The sequence below is a fragment of the Odontesthes bonariensis genome, chromosome 5 (genome assembly GCF_027942865.1).
Source record: "Odontesthes bonariensis isolate fOdoBon6 chromosome 5, fOdoBon6.hap1, whole genome shotgun sequence".
Lineage (NCBI taxonomy): Eukaryota > Metazoa > Chordata > Actinopteri > Atheriniformes > Atherinopsidae > Odontesthes > Odontesthes bonariensis.
Genome location: NC_134510.1, coordinates 26,241,608 through 26,268,124, shown reverse-complemented (window position 1 = coordinate 26,268,124; position 26,517 = coordinate 26,241,608). Strand labels below are relative to the sequence as shown.

At 42.4% G+C, this 26,517-nt stretch overlaps 1 protein-coding gene across 3 annotated transcripts; it reads left to right on the top strand.

Moving 5' to 3' along the window:
* Positions 1 to 1,351: 1,351 nt before the first annotated feature.
* Positions 1,352 to 24,423, top strand: fam131bb (family with sequence similarity 131 member Bb). 3 transcript variants are annotated; one of them, XM_075465758.1, is made up of 8 exons: positions 1,352 to 1,531; positions 10,418 to 10,455; positions 14,707 to 14,809; positions 16,338 to 16,562; positions 16,726 to 16,866; positions 18,198 to 18,520; positions 19,341 to 19,601; positions 20,781 to 24,423. In XM_075465758.1, the coding sequence occupies exons 1-8, from the start codon at positions 1,504 to 1,506 to the stop codon at positions 20,994 to 20,996; spliced, it is 1,335 nt and encodes a 444-aa protein (XP_075321873.1). In that variant the 5' UTR covers positions 1,352 to 1,503; the 3' UTR covers positions 20,997 to 24,423. The 3 variants fall into 3 exon arrangements, with proteins under 3 accessions (XP_075321873.1, XP_075321872.1, XP_075321871.1); XM_075465757.1 differs by lacking the exons at positions 1,352 to 1,531; positions 10,418 to 10,455 and adding an exon at positions 13,067 to 14,294 and having other exon boundaries at positions 14,707 to 14,800; XM_075465756.1 differs by lacking the exons at positions 1,352 to 1,531; positions 10,418 to 10,455 and adding an exon at positions 13,070 to 14,294.
* Positions 24,424 to 26,517: the final 2,094 nt, after the last annotated feature.

The window sequence follows — 26,517 nt, the reverse complement described above, 5'->3', positions numbered from 1 at the left end:
TGGCTCGTCTCCACACCTCTCCTGCACATGACTCCACTGCTTTCTGTGTTCCTTCCCATCAGTCCCCCCCATCTGCTGGAGCCTTTTTTTCTCACTGTCCTTCCTCCCGTCTGTCCTTCTCTTTTCCTCTCTGTCATCTTTACCCAACGTTAAGTCAACAAAACATGACTGGCCACCCTCCCCACTATCGTCTGCACACGCAGCCTCTCACTGTCCAGACTGTGTCTGCGTCCTTTGGGCAGAAACTTAGAAACTGCTTGCATCAATTCGTAAGATGCAAAAAGAGGGAATTAGAGGGGTAAGAAGGATGGGGTAAAACAGGGAGAGTAAGTTTTGATATGAAACTGAAATAAGAAAGATGGATTGATCAGAAAGGTGGAAGGATTTAGGTGTGGTTAGGTCAGAGATAATGTACACAGAGGGGTCAAATTAGAAAGAGCTAACTAGATAAAAGAGAGTAGAGTGATCAGGAAGGAGGCAAGGGAAGATCTAGCAGCAGAAAAAACATAATAGAATCAGAGACAACAGATAGAGAGAAATAGGTGCAGCGATGACTCTGGGCAGATCGATTCAGGGACACGACAGTGAAAGAGGCGGAGACTCGGCAGCAGCGTGACTGTGAAGGAAAACCCTCTGCTGTTTTTTATTTTTTCCTCTGAAGACTGTTCAGTGCTGGTTGATATGCATGCAATTTTTTGGAGCGATCAGTGCGAAGGGAGACGTGTGTGTGAGGAAGAATGGAGGGGGAGGGTGATTGAATGGAGTGGTAGTGGTGGTGGGGTGGGGTGGAGGGGTATGGGGAGAGAAAACCGCTGCAGTGCATTGTCAGGCTGACTGCACACAGGAGGGGGAGACAGAGAAAGAATCCCCCATTTTAGCTCAACAATATTACAGCAGTGCAGAGATATCTACAACAATGGCAGTCTGACACCCTCGGCACTGTGCTATTGATCCTAGTGGTGGAAACCCAATATACACATCAGTCAGTCTAATTGTTTTAATCTCTCTTGAGATTATTGCTGGTGTTTTGATCTTTCTATTCATATTATTGTTTTCAGGTTCTGTGACTCAAACTGTTGAAGTGAAATGCATAAAAATGCAGGAATTCAAACTGAACATTACACATTTACAGTTACAGGTAACTGATTCTGGTGATATTGATGCCATTAGTTGACAAAAATGACACTTGTATTTTGAATAGTTCTGCTAATGCCTCACATCTTTATTTAGTCCTAATCTATTCCCCTCAGGCATACTGACATAGGCTGACTTACTAACCAGATCTCTTCTAAGACACCGCACTGGAGAGGGAGAGAGTGGGAGTGAGGGAGGGCGAGGGAGAGGGTGATCGAGCAAGCGCAGGAGGGAGAAGGAAAAAGAGAGAGCACGGCAGAGCAAGAAAAAGAAGCCGAGAGAAAGAGAGAGTCGCAGGAGGAAGAAGGAGAATGCGCGGCGCCTGGGTAACACTTCCACGCTTGTGTCCAGGGCCTTTGTGAATACACCATGGGATGCATCGGCTCCAGGACACTGAGTAAGCACCGCTCCTCTTCCTTGTCTTACTGCGGGATAGGGGGTGGTTGGGGAGGAGGGGATGTGTGTGTGTGTGTGTGTGTATGTGTGTGTGTGTGTGTGTGTGTGTGGGGGGGGGTCTAGGATGGAGGTCCTGCAGGAGCAACCAAGGTTCTGTGGAGAGACACAGAACCTTGGTTCTGAGAGACAAGAGGCAGCCGTTCTACGTGTCGGTGTGTGAGACCTCTTTTAGTGATGTGTGCTTGCAGGCTGTGCATGTTTAGTCACAGAAGCGGCGCACGATATACAGGCAAGATGTCAGTGACGATATGTGTTAAAATGTGCTGCTGTGTGTGTGGTTGCATCCCCCACCTCCCTACATCCCCCCTCTCCTTCCATCCTCCCATCCCTTGATTTATGATGTTGTTTGGCAGTATGTATATGTGTGAGTAGGAGGCAGAGGGATGGAGAGAAGAGAAAGGCAAGAGAGGGAAGCACTGTGTTGGTGCTTATTTATAAAGAGGCATGGCTCGGAGGAAGAGAGGAAAAAACAAACGGCATAATGTCATTGTCAGGGGCGTTTGCACTGTTTGATATTATTTGTATGAATAATGAATATAGGGGGGATAAAACAAGGAGATGGAGAGGAAGAAATTAAGTGTAGGCAGGCAGATCGCGATGGAGAGAGGGGGAGAAGGAGGGGCAAATACGTGCAGGCAAGGGTGTTTGATCGGAGTTTTCAAGTGAGGCAGTCCTGGACAAACCCATAGTGGTCATGTTAAGCAGAGTAAAGCAACACTTTCCCTCTGAAATGATCATTTCAGGTAAACAATCAGTTGCATGAATATGATTAACTGATATTGCAGTGCACATACAGGTCCTTTGCATGAATCACACTCAAAGGTAAAAATAAACACAAACCTCCTTTGGTGTTTATTATTGATGGGCCACTTAGAACATCAGCCTCCAAAACAGATTTTTTTGGGTAAAGTGACACATTCAGCACTGATCTGCAAAGAGTCTGAGATTTACAGGAATGGCAGAACCGGCTTATAGACTTTGCGCTTGTGCACGTTATTTTCTAACTACACGTAAATTCTTGAGAAAGAGAATTTTGAAAAAATAACCAGAAGGTGCAATTTCAGAAAAAGAGTACTATGTGACACAGTTAGGAAGCCAGGTGTGAACTGAATACAGCAGAAGCAGCAGAAGCAGAAGAAGCAGAAGAAGCAGCATCACAGCGACTCAGGCCGTCCAAATAACATTATGTGACTCATTGCACAGCCGGGGAGGAGACTGGGATCCTCTGTCAACACTCAGGTCAAGATGCAAGAGTCCACAAGCCCAGTGATTCCAGCTGCTGAAAATAATGTGATCGAAGGAGACTGAGAGTATTCAGTTTTCCACCTGAATACTGATGCTCGCTCTTATATGAGTGATCACAGGAGCTTAACAATTCAATAACGGGGCTCCAGGAATGGTGAATGATGAGGGGTTGTGATAAAGAAGAATGTGCATAAGTACACTGCAGGCTGTCAGCCCCATTTGGTGCAGATTACACAACTACTAAAGAGGATGTTTTCCTTCAGTTTGCCGTTGTCGCAATCTAACACAAATGTTAAACAAACAAGGCTTAAGAGAAGGACGACCAGCCGTTGTCAAGCAGCTCGAGTGTGTGATTGTTTTGTAAGCGGCAGGAGCAGCACGGCCAGTCTAGAGGCGTGGTTGTGTTTATCCTGAGTGAGAATGGCTTTAGTGTGCGCTATTGATTGGCCTTCTCAACTGCAGTCCAGGCTGCCAAGAAGAGATCAACAGGAGAAGCAGCAGGCAGCAGGACGGGTCCATCTCTGTACGGGAGTTGGCTTGATGTATCCGTCTGTCCTCTGGTAACACAATCCCCACCCAAGCTCCATCATATCCTGGAGTGTACTTTATGGTTAGGCTCTGATATCACTCACTGCTGTTGTTGTGGTCTATTTATTTTTTCCAATATTTAAATATGCCGATGCCCAGCAGATTGACAAAGTACACTGCAGGACATTCTTCTCTACTGTCATATATATAGAAGTATTAATAATTTATATTGATAGCTTAATGGGTTTGGGTCCATCCTTTAGTCAGTCATATCATGCAGTTTGAACGTTTTGAAACAGAAAGCCCTTGACAAAAAGACGTGAGAGCATTCAACCAAAAAAGCAGCAAATGAAACACTGATGTAAGTTTTTTGAGTTTGTTCCTGATAAATCAAACGTAGGTGGAAAATTGAGAATTATGCCAGGAGTGAGACTAACTGTTTTACCTCAGAGTTTAACACTTGTTTTATTTGCCAACACAAGATTCAGTCGACACAGAATTAAACAAGAGGAGACAAAATTTCATGAAACCCAGAGGAGAACTTGGAATGTGGGCAAAGAAGGAGCCCATTTAATCTCGATTCCTTTCAGTTCAAATCTACACAACAGAGCTTAGGCCTTGGCATATGTTTTCTCCAGGTCCCTTTCTGTTACTGTGTCATTTCAGAAAGTATTCTACATATCAATACTTCATTTTTGTAATGATATTGGCAGTAGAAAATATGTGGACTTCACCATACATTCTTACTGGGTCCGGTGAAAACAGTCAGTGAGGTACAATGCACGGCCTTGAGATTCAGTGAATTGGAGGTGAACATTCTTCTTAGCCTCCTCAAATCAACAAATGAATTACTATCCATGTTTCTCTATTTAAATCAGCAAGTGTGCCTGCAGGATTTAGAGTAAGATCCTACAGGCAAACACAGTGTCAGCATAATGCTGTTACAGCACCATTGTAATGATCAGATTTCTGATGTGGCGTTGATAATTCTATTAGTCGTCTCTGCGCTAAAAGCTGCACATCAGAAGCATTTTCCTGCACCCACTTACCAGGCTGCGCTCCACCCGTGACTGCTTGAAACATTAATCACTGTTTAATTTAGGGCATTGTGAGCAGTGAGACTGTAACTGCTATGGTTCGGGCTGCACTGGTGGAATTATAGATGCGGATGTGGGACAACGTGACGACTCTTCCCCAATTTGAATTTATAAAGTATAAATAAAGTATTTTTCTATTTTTCTATTCGTGGGGCCCTTAGAACAGAAACTTTTTGTCCTCACTTCCCATCACACCATGCCACCGCAGATACACAATTTACTGGTTTAAAAGGCACCGAAGGCCAATTCTGTGCACTATGTGTGAGTGTTATTGGACATATTTGTGGATATTACTTTCATCAAGTGGTGTCACATTCGTGTTCTTTAAGTATTTGTTGTTCTAAATGCTGTGATATAATTCAGTCACTGTTCTCACACTGTTGCTTATACAAGATGAAACATTGGAGAAAATCATGTTTTTATTTTTTTGAATACTGAGAATATAATTTCGATAACATACTAATACGTGGGTCCTGCAGCTAACAATTCTCTGCTTGAGTGTTTGTGTTTTTGCGTGCTCGTGTGTCTTATTTGTTCATGCACGGAACGACCTCCAGTTTACATCTCTCGTGGGACAGCCCACTTGCTGATATATTCACTATGCGTGTGGGTGTGAATGTGGCAAAAACACCACCGTTACCTAAACTGTTTCTGCCGTCTCTCTGTTTTTGCTGCAATACAGAGAGGGATTCCCTGCCATTAAATTAAAAACCAAACACCCCCGTTACACCATGCCTTTACAGACACTCCGTCAACAGCTGGCACCCTGTTCCACATTTACCATTCGCAGTCTGCTTCAGAACGGCTGAATCTGGAAGAGATAGAGGCTGATTTATTGGCCCTTTTCCAGGTTGGAAAAGCCTTGTGCATGGGAGCATATTCAAGGTGAATGACTCAATGATGTACTATCCTGGAGACATGGTTGGACCTCATGACCCTTACCTTTAAGAGTGTGTCAGCATATGTGTATGTGAGCTCAACCAGCATGCTTACACTTTCAAGGACTCCTGTGTAGTATATTTGACACGGGGCTTGTCTTTACCTGTGGATTTATGTGCCTCTTTCTCATTTCTTTAATGTGTGCTGTTATGGCTGTATCTAGATATCACTGTGTGGATGGGACCGATGAAAACGTAGATGGATGTGTGTATGGTACGCACACCTTTGCACGTATCGGTTAGGATGCAGATCAGAAATTAGAGGCCTGTGTGTGGGCACATGATGGCAGGCGTTCTGTAAACAGTGACTCAGCCACAGAGTGAGTTATGAAATTGAAACATAATGCTGTGAAGAAGAAATTTAATCTCTACTGTTTGATCTGTGTGTAGTGCTGTGTGTGTGTGTGTGTGTGTGTGTGTGTGTGTATTTGTATGCATTTGTAGAAGCGTGCAGCGTTAGTGTGTGACCAGCACTGATTGTCCCAGTGTTATCTGCAGCTACTTACCACTTTAGTGCTGATAAAACAAAATAAGGCCATGTCCTCTTTGAATATCAAAGAGCAAGAAAATAAAGATTTCCTGCATCAAAAGGCCCTTTTTTTTCTGTGCACTTCACTGGTTGATTTCCCCTCTACCATCCTATTATTGGAACAGACTTGGATGACAGCTCCCCCCTCCCCAGTTCCAGGTCTACGTGTTCATTACATATTTAGAAGGCCTGTAGGATGTTTTTGGGGAATGATGATGCTAGGCGGTAGCTTCCTCTGCCAAGATACAGCCTGCTGCAGGTTTTCCATTTCCACGCTAAGTGCACAGACAACTGCTGTACCATATTTGTTTTGTATCAGGTTGGCAGCCACAGTCAAGCTTTCACAAATTAATGAGGCCTGTCAGTCATGGGTCTGTCAATTTGCAGTGTAATTTCACCAAGTTAAGGGTGGTCTCATGTTGTGCTTAGGGTGTTTCAGTAAGTACACGCCAGTGAGTCTGCATGTGAGAGCACTGTGTCTGGAGACACTTTTAGTTTAGTTTCCTCTACCAAACTCTCCCAGCCATCTGGGCCCCGGACCTCAGCTGTGTTTTCACTGAACTCTGTGGCTCACTAAACCAGCATCTGCACATGACGCTGCAAGAGGGCTGATAGCCAAGCTGGTACCCCATCGTGGCAACCAGCCTCACCACAGCTGTCACGGTAAACAAGCACCAAGCCCCCTGGTTCCTCGCTGTTATTGCTGCAGGGCGCTTGGAGTAAAAAAGACTGATGACGCTCAAATGCTTCCCATTTCAGTAGGAGCTGTCAAGCCACTACAGCTGAAGTTGGAGTTGACAGCCCAACCGCTGCAGATCTTTGGTTGTTTGTTACGCACGGTCGCTTTGCTCCCTCTTTTTTTTTTTTTTCCTCAGTCTCTCAGCCCTCCCTCCCACAATGCTCCTCGCTCCTCACTCCTTCTCCCTGCCTGAGCCCAGCTCTCCTATGACCACAGGGGGGTATCCAGTGCTGCACTGCTGTGTGCGGGGGAGGAGGAGAACGCTAGGGGAAAAGGAGCTGGCTCAGAGCTGTGGTCATGTGCTCTGCGTTGTTTCCTCAAGGAGGGATCCTGCCTGAGCAGCAACACGTTCACTTGCTGCTGCTGAGAGCCCAAGAGCATCACCTATCCAGGAGCAAAATGCAGGAGATGCCATGCTGCATAATGGCTACTGACCCATCACCTCAAAGATATTCTGAGAACTACAATTACCTTTGACTAACCAGCTTGACATTCAAACATTTGTGGCTCACATCACAAATATGCTTTAATGTGATCTATTGTGACGCTGAAGTTGACGGAGGTTTGATGATATTTTGCAAATACAACCACAGAGGTTAACACGCTGCGTTGAATGTTTCAGCTCCACTGTTGTAGAGAGGCTGGAGGGCTTCTCAGGGGTAGTTTGTCGTGCTGCAGTCCAGCAAACTCTTGAGCCATGTTGTGATTCATCTGTGGACAGAGTGACTGATAATCTGCTAATTGGCTGAATGAGGCAGAGGGATGAAGAGGAAAGACACTGTGAAAGCTCGAGAGGGGGACAGAAATAAAGGAAGAGAGGGAAAGATGTGAGTTGCTATGCATTACAATACATGTTGCCAGCAGCCAAATGTATGTGGGTGTGCATGTTCATGTATAGTTTGTGTTTTCAGGGCAAAATTTTAACCCAGATGGGAAAGAAATCTGGGACGCTCACTCCCTTCCCAGCAGAATATGATATATCTCTCTGTCTAACTGATTACAGCCAATAAGTAACCACCTCACACTGCAACCCACGGAGCCAACATTCAAACACGCCTGGCTAATTCTTTTGAGGTCATTTGAAGTTCATTTCTAATTGTGAATTTAGTAGTTTCTGAAAACAGAGAGCCCTGATGCAAAGGCGAGTCTCTGTTTGACAGTTTGACTATCAGAACACTATCAGAACACTATTAGAACACGTAGATTAGAAAACTCACATTTTAAATGGGACAATAATGTGCATGTTTGTCCAGAAACAGACAGAAAAACAGAAATTTAACAGGAAGTATTATAAATCTAATAGAAAATTCTAAAATCATCACAAAATAATTTTTTGTCACTTCAACATTAAAAAACTGTGATCAATAATAGTTTCTCCAACAAGGCTGTAACATGGGGGAAAAGCATGTTGTAAAGAGTGTAGAAAGAGTTTTTTTTTTCTTTTATGCTCAAGTAGGATGAAGTTTGTCTTTTTTATTAGTTTATGTTAAAGTTGAAAAATTTCCAGAGAATGTTTTCCATTAAAGGAATAGTCCAGCTGTTTAAGCCTGCGAGCTGTGCACCATTCCCTGAAAATCGACTTTGACACACAAGATCATTTTTGCCCTGTTAAAGTACAACCAGACAGCTATTTATACATACAGTGTACCTTCTGTGAAAATGTCCAGAGGTAAAAGGGGAAACAAAAGCAGCACTGACTTTAGAAGACTTACACAAAGCAGGTTGAGGAAAACTGGGTCAAACAAAACAGGAAAATGAAACACACACTCTTCAGACCCATAAAAGATATCAGGCTGATGTTATTTGATACTCATGGAGTCTATGTAACCCACAAGGCCTCTGAACGTAGAAGATCCAATAGGCAAATACCGTGGTGAATGTACAAATCAAACAAAGTGGTCTTATGTGTAGTTTGAACATCCCTACTTGCAGAAGTGAAAGCAGGCGATTTCTGAAATAAAGCCTGTCCCTTGTGTCCTGCCCTTGCAGAGATCTAATGTGACTTAGTGGAGTTCAGAGAGAAGGGTAATAGCTGAGTGCCCAACAGAGACAGAGTGGAACTGATGCTTCTAAAACACTGGGTCAGTGGGTCACAGACAACACTGGACATTGAGAGAGACACCGACTCTCTGTGCTTCTCAGAGCTCCAGAGAAGTCGCTCGTGATTTCCAATTGCAGCTGTATGAACTGAAAACTGAAACACGGTTGGCTCAGCAACACACACACACACACACACACACACACACACACACACACACACACACACACACACACAGACGCATGCACAGACCCACAGAGTGCTGATGCGAGGATGAGCCCCTCTGAGGGTTGCACACGTAGAGCACAGACCCTCTGATACAGAGGAGCACCTGGAGACCAAGGCCGTGTTTAAACTCCATTAGGAGCGCAGACTCTCTAATTAAACCAATGTTTTAATTAGGATTTGGAAAGTCAGGAATGAGGAGGGATAATAACCCTTCATTTATCCAACAGAGAACGTGTATTTCAAATGATTCCCCATCTACCATCTACCGTGTTCTGGATGAACAGCTTCATGCATTATCTACCATGTGGTCTTATTATCTTTTTTGAGTAAGATGTAACAATATAAGAACATATTTTGATTATATAGCTCAATATTTTACCTTTTAACGGCTGCATTTTCTCAAAAATATGTAAAAGATTACCCAGCAAAATTGTTGGTTGAGTAGTTTTACAAAAGTAACTATAGATGTTAGACCATATCTTTAGAATTAAGTGAGTAATCATATCATGTGGTATGAAGTGCAGTTACCTTAAAACTCTCCCTTAGTACAAATTTTCTAACACTGGGGTTGGTGAAGTAAAAGCTGCAGGTGGTTGATAGAAGCTCTCTGTTGAACCTACCTGGCCCTCCTGGAGGTAATGCTGATGAAGGGGATGGGGTGGGCAAGGAGCTCTGAAACACAGAATGACAGTATTTAAATGGCAGCCAAGAAAGAAAAGGAGCCAAGGCAGAAATATAAATGGGACTGTTTTCTCATAGTTATGCCAGTTTGATTTATTTCTGATCCATTTACCATGCACAGCTGAATAAAATGGACGACATGGGAGGCAGACATTGATTTATAGATTGAAGACTGTTGGCAAAGAGAAAGTATGACCGGATATAATTGAATTACGAGTGATCACAATTCAGTTTAATTCACCGAAACATTTTCATTTGTTCATTCATTTGTTTTCTTTGAGGAAAAATGTTGCAAAAAAACATTACTTTAAAAAGAAACAAGATGAATTTTAGCAGTAAATGCATTGCATTGCTTGTTATACTGTCTTCTATATTAAGGATGTGTATAATTTTAGGAAAACATTTGGAAAAATTCTAGTTTTTATGCCATGTCAACATCTAAATGGATTTAATATTTATATATTTATAGAACAATCGTGTATTTACTGTTGTATATTTATCTGTATTATAATACTGCATATGTGTGCTTGCTTGCCCCTCTTTTGTCTCTTTTTATCTTTGCTTAACAAAGAGAAAAATTGATTGTGTTTTTTAGGGGCATTTATAGTGACACAGAGCCCTAACTGTGAATAATTAGATTATAAGAATAAAGGCAGAAAAATAATTTTGCCAGAGCTTCATGATGAGTTGACAAGCTGTTTAAGCATTCTGTAGAAACTATTTTGTCACAAAAAAATGAATATTTGTGTCTCTCTTTCCTCTCTTATATGTCTTTCTGTCTCTTCTTTTTTTATTCCTTCTCAGCGGCAGATGGCGTGCCAGTCCAAAAGGATGGGGAGCAAGTAAGTCCTCAGCAATCCCTCTGGCTCACCTGCCTTGTTGACTTCCTCTGACTGTGGACTGTTACCTCTCCACCTGAGGAACCAACATGGCTGCTGACTGAAAAGCAGTTTCACAGGCAGCTACATGATGAGCTCCAGCAGCTCACCTCACTAGCTCTCTGTAACTCGCGGTGCCAGTGCTTATGCTAGTAGAGTAGTAAAGTAGCTCAATTCATGTCAATGTCAGCCACTCAACTTCCACTACACTTCCCTGTCCAAGATGGGGTGGTGTTGTAGGAAGACTGAACATTCGCTGGTTTGGTTGGCTTTTTTCTGTTGTTAGGGCGTCTGTTGCTTGTTATCCATCTGTAACAAGTCGCTGTGCAAAGCTGGTTCAAAGCAGAACAGCAGAAGCATTGCTCTCTTTACACATCATTATCATTGTGTATCCTCTCCTCTTCACTTCTCTCCTCCAGAACTGATCATTTCCTCTCAAACTGATCCCCCTGAGACAGGACACATGAGAGGAAACCATTTTGGACTAAAGTGTAGAGACCTCTTCTTTTCCACCAAATGCACTGTGGACTGATTGCATCATTTATTTATGCACTGTGTCCCAGAATGCCCTTCGGAAAGAAAATTCAGCCAAACACACACACACACACGCACACACACACGCACACACACACACACACACACACACACACACACACACACACACACACACACACACACAGTATATATTGCCATTGTCAGGGCTATTGGGAAGGAACATTGGTAAAGCTGCTTTAAGGGCCCAAGCTCAACAACTGAAGTGGGTTAAATCTCTCGTCACATCCACTCCTGTGAAGAGAGGGAACAGAGAGCCACTGAGGGAGGTAGTGGGAGCAAAGAATAGAATTACAAGAAAGACATGAGAAAGGGACGGGAACAGGCGGATATTGATTAACAAGAACTGTCTAGGGAGATGTTGCATGTATGTTGGAGAGAGCGAACGCTGCCCTGGTAATCGCTCTGTCTTTGTCTCGTTATCGTCACATAGAGCTAGATTACTTCATCTTTACATCTGAGTTTGTCATCTTTGGTGACAATTAATAAAGTTTATTACTTGTGTTATATTTGAACTCTTTTCAACTTTTTGTACAAAAATAGTAATGATACTGATAATAGTTGGCTGTATCAAGTGATACATCACATTGAAATGCATTCAAATGTTGCTCCCTTTTAGAACCTAAAAATAAGGTAATTCCATGTTATACTTTTCTTGAATTAAGGAACACTTTACAAATGTTGCAAATACACTTATTTGCTTTCTTAGTGAAAGTTGAAGAGGAGGTTGCTGCCACTCTCATGTATGTTTGATAAAGACAATGCAGCTAGGTAGCCAAGCTTATTATTAAGATTGGAAAAGAGGGGAAAGAGCGAGCCAAGTTCTGTCCAAAGGTGGTGAATCTAGCACCTTTAAAGTTCATGAATGAATTATTCACTCTGTTTGTGGGGGGTAAATGATCTCTCTCAGTACTTTGTTTTGCCCCTGGCTCCTGTGGTGGTTATAAATGGTCTGGAAACAAATTCTTCAAAAGCCTCTAACTCCAAATTGAAATGATTTTAAAAGGTGTCTTCGGGGATCCTATCACAAACCATTATATAACCTACCCAAATCCATTTTAGGTGACCCCTCAGGATTTTATCCTATTCCCCATAAAACATTCTGCATGCGTTTAATCCTTTTGCAAGTACTCACATCAAGTTTTTCAAACATGCATCAATCTACACCTGCACAGATCTACAGTAGACGTGATCTCTTGCCCACAATTATCTCCAAGTCAAAATTAACTCCAACTACCATGACATGATAATAATAGTCCTGTTACATGACCCATCATTGAACAAACAGGCTACACAGTCACCTCACTTTCAAGTGCTCTGCTTTTACTTGTGCAAGGCAAGAGAGGGAATCTGTTCCCCATAACGCCGGAGCAAGTAATTCGAGTAGGCAGGCCTTCACTGTGGGCCAGAACACATCTGCATTCACACTGTGTAAGAATGTGTCCACATGTGGCCCAGACTACCTAAAAGTTGTTTGAGTCCTCAGATATGGACTCCCAGGTGCATTCACACCTGTCCAAAGAGCTCCATTTGTGATCAGATCATCCAAAACACATGTAAATGCCAGGTGTGAGCAGGGCCAATGAGACAATGATCCCACTTCTTTCTTGATTTATTACCACATTAACCATTTTCCCAGTGAGTGCATAGCCTTACTTGCAAGTTTCAAATCTTCTTCATTGCAGCGTGATATTTAGTCCCATTCAGAGTAAAATAGAAAATAAATTAGGGTAAGCTTTAGTGTGCAGTCACACCCACTCCTCATCTACCACATCCAGTTTCAAAAAGTCTTCAAACCAGTAGTTGAAGTCAAAGTGTCTAAAAAAAACTGAACACTTTCTCTAGCTACATGTAAATTGTTCAAGTGGTGAGAGAGCTATCTCTCAGCATGTTTACATAGTTTGACCAAAACCAGACTTTTAAAATGCATGTAAACATATAGATCTGAACAAAATCATACAGAATCAAGCCGCTCAAAGCCAATTAACACATCCAGCTAATGCAGTTTGAGATCAAATTCCTTCTGCATGTATATGCTTAGCTGATGCTAAAAAGCTCCATCTTTTTACAACTTTTCTGTAAAAAAGTAAAGCATAAGTGTATATTAATACAGACAAATTCCCAATAAAGCTGCTCTAACTCACACACGTTCAGTTTCTTTTGTCAGATGGCTAAACAAGTGATGATGTGAATGAAAATTTGCCCTTTGAGACTTTATGTCAACTCAAGGTCACTTAAAGCATTTCCAGACTGTCACTCTGCTCTAATATAATTAGATTTTAAAACCACAGTATCGGACAATGTCCCCATTCCAGTAACCTTAAGACTACATCTGTGCAGTGGTCAATTTATGACCATTGCTTGACTCAACTGCACACATAACCTGCTGACTGACACAAGAGACTTTGCACATTTCCAGGTGCCAAAGGATAATAAAAACAAAACAAAGACACTGCAAATCCAAATATTAAGAAATACAGGTTTAGATGTGTCACAGACAAGAGAAAATAATCTGAACCCTGGAAATAAAGATGCAGTTTTATAGGAAATATGTGTTTAGTTACAGTTCTGTTATTTTTACAGAGCTTGCAGTGCCTGTCTGTGTAATCACCAGGAAGGTGAAAACATTTCAGCACAAACAGTGGCCCACTTGTGCCCCCAGCCTGGGTAGTGTCAGCCCAGCTGATAGAGAGAAATGGCGTATAAGCAGAAGCTACTGCTTATCTGCTGTGTCCTCGTCATCTGACAACACACACATAAACACACACTCTCCCCCTCCTCCTGTTAGCCTCAGTCCCCCGTCTGTCTGCAACATCAGATTCAGTTCAGCACAGCTCTGACATCTCTCTCAAACACACTCACAATGTTTCGGCTTTCAGTGTTTTTGGCAGCACATGTAACCGAAGAGGAAACTCATTCAACCACAGCGTATTCACTCTGCTAAACATAAGCAAAATATAAACTGATCCCTGTTTAATCCCCTCCCTTCTCCCTGTCATTCTGGTCCTTAACTCTGCGTTCCTGGAAATTCCTGTGTATCTGTCTCTCTTTTTTCCACTGCCTTTTCTTAATTTCCTCATCGTCATCTGCATGTCTGATGTGCACTCAACCCGGTGTTGAACCCCCCTCCACCCCGGCGCATGTCAATGTTCTATCTGTCCTGTCTCTCTCTTACTCTTTCCCCATCCCTCCCTCCTCCTATCTTTCCTCCTCAGCATGGACGTTCAGAATTTTCATGGGAAGGAATCAATGTAAGTGTTGTAGCACCATTCCTCCATCTACTACTTTTTTCTCCCTATCTGTTTCTTTTACCTGTTCGTATTTAAATCACCCTGTAGCTATCAGCTCTTTCTCCCTCACAAATCCCTGACCCCCTCAGCTTTACAGTCGATCTTGCGTTTTACCGTACTGGTGCACAGTAGTGAGCACAATCAGATAATTAAAAGCAATAGATTACTTGGACTCAAGATTTGGGTAGTACAGTTTATTTCTTTTATATTAACCCAACACCTCCATCACTTTCCCTCTCTCCTCTCCTCTCCCCCTGTCTTTACAACACACTGTGTCGATGTCTTTGTGTGCGCTGTCACACCATCCATGCTGTCTTTTTCTCCACGCTCCCCCACCCTCTCCTCCATTCCTCTTTTTCTTCTCTCCCTCCAGCTGTCCATGGAGGACACTACATCAATCCTGCCTCGGCTCAAGAGGAACTCAAACGCCTATGGCATCGGGGCTTTGGCTAAGTCTTCTCTGTCAGGTGTGTCAGGTGTGTGTCTGTGCTGGTTCTGGTAAACGACCCCATGTTGGCTCCGTCCTCAGTGGGCGCTGGAGTTAGCATGGTACCCTAAATGGGTTTCCCTGCATCACTTCCTCTCCACACTGAGATATCAGTCGTCAATGGCTCCTCGCGAGTCATTGATGGAATAAATTCAGCTTGAAAAACATAACAGTCACACACACTTTGCATCATCATCATACAGCTTGTTGCTCTGAGGACAGGTGAGTGGGAAGTGTAGTTTCTTTATGTGAAGTGGCTGCCTAGTAGTGTTGTTCTAATTAGGCATATGGGTGTTTTAACTGTGTAAAGTGCTGTGTTAAAACAGTTAAGTGCAGTGTAGTGAAGTGCTTTCTTTTACTGTGGTTTTCTCCAGCTGATTTGCAGCTTGTTTGGACAATGCAGTGCAGTGTAGTGAAGTGCAGCAGCTCTGCTGTGTGGTGCGGTGCTAATTTGTCCAATTATTTATTCATAAATCTCATCCTCATGTGCCGCCATCTGAAAGAATCAAATAACAAGAGATTCAGAGTATGTTGGTCACATGAAATATGGAGCAAAGCAGATACGAGCTGGCATTAGAGTGGCGGCAGGAAATTAATTTCATCTTTGAAAAATGTATGTTCAGCAGCGTTGAGTCGAGTTCTCAGACAAACAGCACAGAGAAACAGAGCAGTTTTCTGCTTACCCAGCGCAGCGTAGCAGAGGTGTGAAAAAGCTATCATGTCAACAAGACAACCGCTCATTACTCACGGCACACAGCCGCCTCACCCCAATTAACCGGTTCCATCCCATGATGCACCTGTGTCAGATAAGACCCATCCACTGCGTCCTGCGACCAGGTGATGTCTCATTAAACACAGAAATGTCACCTCCACAGCCCCGGTCACTTAGTTACTCTTATAATCCATGCTCATGACCATAGGCGTAGGAACCGGGGGGGACGTCCCCCCCTAATATTGGAGACAGGCGCATTTGTCCCACCCAAAAATTATTTTATATCTCTCAGGTTTCGGATATGTGCCCCCCTCCCCCACTGTTAAACTCACTCCTACGCTCTTGCTCATGACCACTCTCATTTAACTACACTCATATTGTTAGTAGGATTTAACTGATTAACTTTCTGCACCCAGTTGCAGATGTAAAAACATCCCAAAGATGTTTGGTTAATTGATGTTTATCCAGTTACAACATCCCAGTTGTCAAACCAGTTCATCAGTCCAACCCCACTGGATATCCATATTTCATCGTCCATCACCGCTTCCATAACTCAGAGATATATAATGAAAAATAACATATCTACCATATGTCTGTCCTTCCCCTTTCTTTTGGTCTGTCCATCTTCTCCTTCCATGCTTCTACTTCTACACCTGCTGCTTCTCTCTCTTCTTCTTCTCTTTCCCTCACCTGATCTATTCCCTCCTTTATCAACCTTCTATCTCTCACCTTCTTGTCCCACCCATCCTCTTTCATTCTATCATCCTCCCTTTCTCCGCTTCCTCCTCTGTCCCTTCACCTCCAGGAGTCAGCCGTACAATGAAGGAAAGAGTGACCAAGCCCACAGCCATGGCCCAGGGTCGCGTCGCTCACATGATCGAATGGCAGAACTGGAGCATGCAGACAGTGGGTCCAGGGGGCGTCACCCAGCCCCGCCCCACCACCCAGGAGCGGGAAAAAGAGCGGCGATTGGAGAACGATGCCTACAGTGACCTCAGCGATGGAGAGAAGGAGGCTCGTTTTACTGCAGGTTGGAAAGAAACTCACAGCCGAGGCCAAGTGCACCACAGAGCCTGTTAACTGTCATCAGCAGAATTATACGCTCATCAGTTTTTTGACTTTCTGAATATTCAATTAAACATAATGGAGGTGTCAGCAGTGAGCAGGATCTGTCCTTTGAATTCTGACCTCAGGTATCCTGCAGCAGTTTGCAATCTCAGAGGCAACACTCATGGCATGGTCATCGATGGACGGCGAGAGCCCGCGGTCAGGATCGAACCAGGGCAGCGTCGCTCACCTGAGTGAGCTCAACCAGGAGAGCATCACTAGTCGAGGTAAAGGAGCACAGATACAACAGAGAGGAGCTGCAGAGGCAATGATTACATGGAGGCCAAGGGAAAAAGCCAACAAACCCAGAAGCAATTTTTAGACTTGTTTGCAGAATTGTTTGTGTTATGTGTCTTCGCTTCAGACTACAGGGTTAGCTCAGGCGCTGGATTTGTGTAAACAGCAATGTTGGACATATTTAGTTCACAGCAGTGTTTTCTCCCTGTAAACAACTCTCCCTATGAAGTCCGAGGCACAGATGATTACAAGTGCTTTGTTGATTTAGGATAAATCTTGTGAAGTGTTTCATTGACCTCGTCCTCACAGGAGCTCCCTGCACTGGGTCTGGTTGTATTTGTTATACAATCTTTTTCAAAACCTTTTCGAGCAATGGATATTCACTGAAAAAGCTGACTAATACTACAATGAATAAAATACAAATAGCATTTGTGGAGCTTAATTTATGTTACCACAAATTTTGTCAACTAGCACTGAACAATGTCTACAGCAGGTTGAATAGAGGTTGAGCATTACTGTCTCGTTGTTTTTAAAGCTGTAATTTGTTTTTGACTTGGCAAAAGAGATTTTCAAATGTCACTTTGGCCAGGCGAGAAGGATCAGGAGCCGTCACGGTATTTCAGAGTTCTCCCAAGTGTCTCTTATCTTAAGAGCCAAAGTTTTCAGTTTGCCCTCACAGTGGTAGAGTAACTAGTGACTGAATTTGAGATGGACCTTTCCAAAAATGGGGGAAAAAAGCCTAATGCCTAGGCCTCTGATCAGACAAACTTTTAGTGCAGGTTGAAAGTGTTTGTTGGTGTTAACTCTTTTGGCCTAATCTATACCCTTCAGCTGAGAGAATGAGAAAATAACTGGATGAAATCAAGGCTGTGTCTGCATATACAGTTTGACAAGAGTGATGACTCAACAGTGGAAGGTGTGCCAGTGTTCAGACTTTGTTCCGTGCATACTGAGGAGACTCTGTCATGACACACAGACATTTCAGTCTGTGTTTTTATATAGATCCTAGTCACAGCAACCTCTTCTTTAACTACCTGTTGTGGCCACAATTGTTAGTCACTAAAGGGCAGAATTTTTAACTTCCTACTTAATAGTTCAGCCTAAATAAAAGGCAAATGTTTTATAGGATTAAAATATGATGGGACTGGGAATTTGGATTCGAAATCTGATGACATGAAGATTTCCCTCTGTCGATGACTCGGGCTGTTGTGCTTTTTGCTTGAAAATCCTGACCAAACCACGCAGCATTCCTGCCTCCATCTGTTGTGCCTCCATCTGTTCTGCCGTTCTGAAGAGCTTCTGCATCTCTCATTCTTTCCAGATCAGATACTGCACCACTCCTCAGCAGAGGTGTGGCCTCACACGTATGTCTCCCAGGGCCACTACTGCCTCTCGTCTTCAGATGCATGGGAGCCGATCAACAACGATCCATCCGGCGTGGCGTCTCCCCCTGCTGGCTCCTACGTTATGGGAACTGACGGCTACGACGGACAGGCAGCAACTCACTTCCTGTCTCCTCAACAGCAGCAGCAGCAGCAGCAGCAGTTCAGCCTCCAACAGCAGAGTCAACTACAACAGCTGCAGCAGATCCAACAGATCCAGCACTACCAGCAACAGCAGCTCCTGCAGTATCAGCAACAACAGGTGATGGATGCAGAGCAGGTGGACTCTCAGTGGTGCATGTGTCCCTCTGCCAGGATGAACACAGGAGTTTAGGCAGCGAGATACTATATGTGGCTTGTATTCAATCCAAGTCACCGTTATGATGCATGAACCTGCAGCAGCTGAGGTGCCCCTATATTGGAAAGTTTTATCAAAATGCAGCCAGGCTATATTTCTTGTAGTTTTCATACATTTTTCATTCCTAACATACTGTTCGATGCTTTGTGTTATTCGGGAAAATGGTTCCTGGCTGAGTCAGAGTTGATTAATGATTGTGGAAAAAATAGTCTTTCAAAATAATATGAGAGATTTCTCTTTTATATTTTCTTTCTTGTATTATTCTAGTAACTGAGTTGAACATTCTAGTCAAGAGTCTTTTAAAGGGTCAGTTTTAAAGGTGTTTTTCTTAAAGGCAGAGAATCAAATTCAATGCCTTTAACATATAGATTAAATAAAGGATACAGGGAGACTGAGCTCTAATTTCTTGCAGCTGATTTCAAGACTAGTAACTCCTTATAAACTAACCAACTAGCTCTAACTTATTTCACAACACTAATCAAAACCTTAAAATAACATTTCTATGTTAAAAAGAGCCTTTTATCTCCACCAGCGCACAATGCAAGAACAGAAACATTGTAAGGGATTTGTTGTTCCCACTACACTGGATTTTTACACAGCAGCATGTCATGAAAGACAGATTCAAGTTGGCAGGTGGGATAAAAATGAGTGGCATTTCAGATAACTTGTCTTCACTGCTCGCCCGTCATGTTTTCTGACCACAGTCTCATCGTTGTGTTTGCAGGCTCTGGAGCACAGGCTGCACAGTGCCAACCACTCTTTGCAAGCAACACCCAACAGCACCATCCACAGTCTGGTTCATCCTGTTCACCCTCCATTGGTTGATCTGTGGAACACGCAGATGGAGGCCTATCAGGCGGAAGCCGGAGGCTACATGGGTGTAGCGGCGGTGGTGGAGCCGAGCATGTGCGTGCCCTCCGGAGAGGAAATGGTGGGAAATGAACACTCCCCGCTACTGGAGCAGCAAGAGGAGGAGGAGGTCAAGGTGAGGTGAACATTTTACAAGAATTATCTCAGCGATGATTCAGTTTTGACTTTGTATCTTTCTAAGCAAGCACCAACTTATGTTAATTATTTAGCTAAATTAATTAAAGAGTAATTACTGATCATCTAATGCATGAATGATGCCTGACGATCTCTCCATTTCAGTAGACATTTTCAGGCATTTTTTAAAATTAATTTCAACCGTGAGAAATTTTTACTTCTTGAGGACCAAGCCTATCTTTTTATACTCAGTTTTGTTACCAACCAGTTGATAATTAATTTGATTAGTTGAGCAATCCTTCATATCGGCTTTTCAAGCAACACATTGCTGGCATTATGTTTTAAATGATTCTGTATTATTCGAAAGAAAATAATACTATTTGATAGATTTGATAGATTGATTTCTTTGTTAATAATTGTACCACTGATTTACATTTTCAACAATCATTTAATCATTAATGTGTCACAAACTGACAACTGAGCATCCTTTTGTTATGGGCTGGTGGCTACAAAGTTTAAATTTGTCTCTTTGTTGTAGCTATTTTTCAATACTTTGAATAAGGTAAGGCCAGATTAATTCTAAGTAAATGTATTTGCTTTTTGTGGCCTTTGCCACATATATTAAGGGTTTCAGGGTGCATTTTGTGCTTTTAGCATGAAGTCAGCTGCAGAGAGAGAAGCAAATTGCAAAAGTCAATATTTCCACTTCATAACCTCTGATTGGATGATTTTCTGAGGTCGATTTTCTGATAAGACAGCTCACTGATTACAGTCTTTCCAGTCTTTCGTGTGTTACAACTGTACCTGCTTGCATTTCCATCACCATGTGGAAATAGTTTAAAGTATGAAAAGCAAAAAACAGAACACCAACAGTACCAGCCACAGAATGCTAAATGTTATGTTTCTCAGACTTGATGTCTAAATGTCCACATTCCCAGAGCCTTTTGTTTAGTTTGTTGAGACTAAATCTGTCTTGAGTGTTTGATGGAGTTCTTCCTAGATGATCCTCACTCCGGATTAATCTGGTTGTAAATTTATGGAGTACAGGTACCACTATGATCCTCATGTAGACTCCATATTAAGATAAATAGATCAGTTTTTGCCAAGCTGCTTCTATTTTTGATCTAATTAGTTGTTTGACTTTTCTGCGTGTTTGTTTTGCTGCTTCTGTCCTCATCAGGAAGAAGATGTAACACTGTGCGTGGAACCAGAGTCAGCCATGTTGACTCCGCCCACGCAACAAGGAGATGCCTCTGGTGGCAGCAGTCCGGGGCAACCACCAGCAGAGCTAATCACGGAGCGGAAGACCTCCAATGTCACCTCTGGGCTCATTCAGACACTTGAGGAAAAGGAGGAGGAGGAGGAGGGGCCACCTGCATCCATGGCAACCAATTAAGTTCCTTACTGTCAAAGACTCCTGACACCAAACTGACTGGGGAGTCAGCAAGGAAAGAGCATAACACAACAATATATATCTATTAATCTGTTCGTTTCAGGTATCAAAAACTTTTTGGTTGCAAGATGAATTCCCCAAAATGGTGAGCAACAGATTTGAAATGGACTCACAATGACACAAAAGCTCATGCAACAAAGGACACCTATTTCTTTGTAAGCCTTACATCCCAAAGGTATGAAAAGGAATGAGTGAGAATGGCAAAAAGGAGGAGGAGGAAGAGAGGGAGCACCAACTGACTGAAGCATTTCCACGTGGGAAATGAAACCACACTGACATGAAGAGAGAGGGAATGGAAACATGCATGCTTTTTTGAAAACAAGCGACTCAACCCCATCATCGTCTTATAACAAGAACGAAAATCTAACGTAATTCAAAATAATACTAATAATAATGATAAGAAGAAGAACAATTTTGTAATAAAGCAAAAAAGAACAAGAATCTATGTATAAGTGTATGATAAGATGATAACAGTTTTCCTTTGGGAAAGCTGCTCTGTTTACAGCTGTTACTCAACTTATTAGTGTTTAATCAAATACATTTCCCTGTTGCATCAAACACATACTGTTTACTCTAATAAAAACAACCCAAGATAATTCACAGATGATTAAAGTAGGCTCACCAAATCTCAGCATTTCAGTGAAATGCAGTTTAACCCCTCGAAAATCAATTCTTCTATGATATTGAGGCACCAGGATGCACAAGGCACAATCCAGGGATGGGCCTGCTCTGCTGACTGCACACTCTAAACACTGCACAGATAAGGATTGTACTGTAAGATAGCGTGCTTCCTACTCTGTCTCTCTGTATGCATGTCTTTTAGAGTACTATGGAGTACCTGTACTATACAGCACTGTATAGACTTTGCACTGAACCATAGTATCCCAGGGGTGGCCGCAGTGGGCCTGCGGTGAGTGTGAGCGGCGAGTTTCAAGACAGAGCTGCATATGCGAATCTTTCTTGCACTGATGCAATCCAACAGATCAGAGGCTGCCTTTGGACGGTTGATGTCACCCAGTTCCCTCTCTGAAAGCTTTCAGCACCACCGACAACCAAAACCGAGCCACTTAACAACATGAACCCTCAGCTGATTTTTGTTTTTTTTTCCATAGGTGTAGATTGCGACGTATAGAGGAAGATAACCACTATTTTGAATGTACTGGAAGATGGAGTTCAGTGCATGAGCGCTGCTTTTGATGTGTAATCGTGGTCCACACAAGAGAGAATTAAGCACTCTCCCTAACATTAACAAGAGTCTTTCAGACGTGTTGAAACCGTATTCACTGTTGGCTCACCACTACACACACAGAAATATCTAAATTGTAACCAGCAATAGGCAGGCGAACACTGGCCTCCGAACAGGCCAGCGTCAGCTCTGTCGCATAGATGTAAATAGAGTATATAGAAATTGCCTCTCACTCACAGTCACAGCTGTTCTATTGCAGTATGATTTCTTTATTTTTGTACGCCTCTTGGGTCCCACTTTATTCTGGGATTGCGCTCAAGCTTGCAATTTAGCCGGTTTTCCTTTTGTGTGCCACCACACAAAGACAAATGAAACGGAGAAACGTTTGTGTCGGGAATAGAGCGACCGCTCAGACTGGAGGGTGTTTTAAACCTGTAGGGTTCATCAGTGGGGAAACAAAAAGTACAGCAGCAGCAGGTTGAGGTCACGGAGGGGAACTGCAGCCCGTGCGCCGCTCAATCAGCCAATCAGGGAACAGAACTGAAGCCTAGGACTGCACACTGGAGGTGAATAGATCGGTGTCTTCCTGCTCATCGTTATTACTGTGAAGCTGCTGCCTGGAGTGTGATAGAGATCACTATGAAGTTTGAGAAGCATGTTCTCATTTGGTTTTTCCTTCACCCGAGCAAGAGTGCGTGTTTCCCAACGAGAAGGGGAGTTAAATAGCGGTTGTGGACTTTCTGTGCATGACTCACTGACCAACTTCCCAGCAACATACAAGCACTGGTTGCATCGTTTTTCTCTTGGGAAACACCTTCTCTCACTTCGATGATTGTGCGTGAAACTTTGAAGACAAAAAATACAGTTAATTGACTTGAATGAATTTATTTATTGATTGCTTCTTTATGCAATGTTGGCGACGATGTTTATTTTTCTACTGACTTGTTGAAATCCCTTCCAGTATAAGTTAGAATAGGTGTCAAGGTGGAAAAGCAGTCTTGGTTTTGTCTGGTTTTGAGCACTTTTGACGAAAAATGAAGAACATTTATAGTTTGGCAGCTCTCGGTTCAAAACAATCTATCATGTGTATTTCACTTTAAGAATTCCTGTTGTGACTTTCGCAGGTCGTAGATATAATGTAACAGGGCTCAAAACCACAAACAGACTGTTTTTATGATGGCACATATTAATTTATTTATTGAACAATTACTTGGTGGGGAGAAATAATGTGACAACTTGTACAGTCTATAGTTTTATGGAGGTACCAACCCTTCTGGGAGCAGTATCTTTTTCTTTAATGAGGTGGAAAGAAAGCTGCTCTACATTTGTTGATGGTAAAACATCGCAGCTTTCTTGGGTTGACTGCTTCCTAGAAAGAGATATCATTTCATAGGGAAATGTGCAGAGAAGACACTGCTTTAGTTTGATTTTTTTTGTTATCTTTTTTTTCGCTAAGTCTCAATGAATGAATAAACAAATAACATGAAGCCAAATATATTTCTGTGGATGTTAAGGTTTTGCTGATCATGACTTTGTCAACCGGACTTGTTTGCAATTGGGTTTCTCGTTATTATGTAATCCTACTGCCATCTTCTAAGAGTTTCAGTGACCTGTCTGCAGGCATGATGCTCAAACTCTGCCTCTGATCTTCTGCCTTTCTCCTTCTCTTCCTCTCTGTCTGTTTGTTTTGTAAACTTGTGTCTGTCTGTCTTTATGTCTGTCTGTGTATAATATGTTGTCAGCTGTCTTTCTGAGAGAATCACTGCCTGAAAAAAGTATATATGTTGAAAAATAACTTTTCACTCCAGTCAAAAGGGGATTTGACGCAATCAAACATGTAACATAAATAGAAATTGGAGGTGTGTGGCAAAAAAAAGTAACTGCTGTACAAAATGCTGTGTAAAATCAGATGGCTTCTGTAAAAGACTGCATAAAATTGGATTTGTTTTAAATGAGGCAGCGCGACTGAGAACACTCACACCTATGCATGCTTGTTGGACGGTTGGCACAGGTTGGGTCCTCCACGTGGTTTCCCTCTCTCTGTTCTGTCAGTCTGTTTCTTTCTCTTTCGTTCCCCTCTTTTTCCTGCACGACAGAGCCTCCTTCACTCTCTCCAGCTCCTTTACCCATCTCCTCTTCTTTTTCTCTGGTGGAGAAAGAGCAAATAAACAAACCAACAAACGGCCTGTCTTGTGCACATGTGTGGATCTCTCTTCTCAGGTTGTAAATAATTACATGCTCACATGTCCACCTCTCTGTTCTCTGGAGCCTGAACACATGTGATATGTTCTGTTTTGTTGTTTTTAATTTCGAGGCGGCCGGTGGCTCTAGCCAGCTCATAAAAAGAAAGGCAAAAAACAAATGATGGAAGTCACCGAGGAACTGGCAACGGTGTAATCCAGCGTGTTGTGCTTTTCCAGAAACCTTCCTCTCCAGCCCTTATCAGGGATTTTATGCCAAGAGAATATTAATGGCAAATGTTTACAGACAGTCCTCATCCATTGGGACTAACCGCTTATTTGTCTAAGCTCACAGAGGAACCAGAGCCTGAAATACACTGCTGACCTTCACAGCACAAAGATGTTTGAAGCTCAAATGTATTCTCCTTTCAAGCATAAACACTGGGACCGACAGCATGGTGCTCTCTAAGCATTGCTGGCAGCTTATCTTTTGGTCGATCCACCACTTTGGTCAAGTATATTACAATGAATTACGATTGAATTTTGTGTTTCTGTTTAACAGAAGATCGATTCTAATAACTGATATTACCTTATTTTTATTATGTTGCACATGGTTGACCTTGACAGGGTTCTGTTGAGGTCAATGTCTCAAACAAGGCGCAGATACGAGTGCTGCCTTACCTGGCTGGAGTCTCACAAGATTTCAGTACATTTTTTCCTCAGAGTGAACATTTTTCCAACACTTGCAACTGCAGCATACATGCTAATGTCATTCTTGTTAGCCTCAGAGTTATAGCGGTGCCTGAATGTTTGAGAATTCTTCAGAATAGTTTTTGATCCCACACAAAAGTGACCAACTTATCCAATAAAAAGATTCAAATTAAACTAAATGAGACAAAAATATAGTATTTTCCCACTCAATTATTGAGGTAAATGATCCAGTATTACATATCTGTGAGTAACATTAGTAAGTTAACCTTTATTTTTAGTATCTGGAGTGACCAAACCTTGAGCAACACTAGATGTAACTAAATATTCTGGTAACAACTGATCAGTCTTGGACATGAGCGTGATTGAATTTTAGCCAATACTGCTGTACAAAACAGCTGCAGCTCTGAGATGTTTGTAGATTTTCTCATATAAATGCTCACCTCTGATTCTTCCACAACGTTTCTGTTGGACCGAGATCAGTTCTTTGATTTGTCATTTAAAACGTTTTTAACTTTTGACTCTGCTCTGCTCGAACAACTTTCATTTTCATTCAGTTCAGTTTATTAATATAATATCAATTCACAACGAAGGTCATCTCACTGCCCTTTCAGGAGAACATAAACAAGTTCAATAAAAGTCCTATCAAATCCAGTCCAATTAAATCCAGTCATAATCCAGACCGAACTAATCCAGTCCAGTTCATTAGAACTGTTTTTCCATACTTCATAAAGGCAGTCTAAGGAAACCAACAGATCGCATTCATTCTTCAGTTAGATTCAGCCTCCCGTCCTGCGCATGTACAAGGCGACAGCAACAGTGGAGAGGAAGAGCCCTGTTTGAACAATAAGAGCACCGCTGGACTGATAGTAAGGCATACCAGGCATTTGCCCGCTGGCCTGATGACTTACTGGCCTGCGCTTTTTTGTTTTTGTTTTTACGAAATATAATATAATAAAGATTTAAAACATAACGCAATATGTGGATAACGGTATATAAACACTCCTATTGGTGCATAAACTGGTAGATCGGCCCTTTAGTCATGATTGATTGAAGCCTGGGCCAATGAGGTGAGGGGCAGGGCAGGCCAATTAGGCCTACCCCTCCATCTCGTCCTCGGTTGGTAGGTTGGTAGTGCCAGGCAGAGCGATAGCGGGCAATATGGATGTTAGTGGGAAGAAAAGGAAGGGTGGCACTGAAAGAGCCAGGGATCAAAAGAAAGCAGCCCTTCAGGCAGATGCTGCAAAATGCCTGAAAATATCGGATATGTTTACTGTAGTTTAGCCTACAGTATTACATTTATTATAATTATATTAACTAAAATGAATTAATTAATATTTTAATATAATTCCTTAACTTAAATTTAAGTAACAAGGCTGAAAGAAATGAC

What these genes read in the sequence shown, in the direction of transcription:
- fam131bb (XM_075465756.1), top strand. Translation starts at nt 14,184, where the DNA reads ATGTCAATGTTCTATCTGTCCTGTCTCTCTCTTACTCTTTCCCCATCC. An exon ending in TGCAGTATCAGCAACAACAG is followed by an intron (nt 18,521 to 19,340) that starts GTGATGGATGCA and finishes TTGTGTTTGCAG; the next exon opens with GCTCTGGAGCACAGGCTGCA. An exon ending in AAGAGGAGGAGGAGGTCAAG is followed by an intron (nt 19,602 to 20,780) that starts GTGAGGTGAACA and finishes TGTCCTCATCAG; the next exon opens with GAAGAAGATGTAACACTGTG.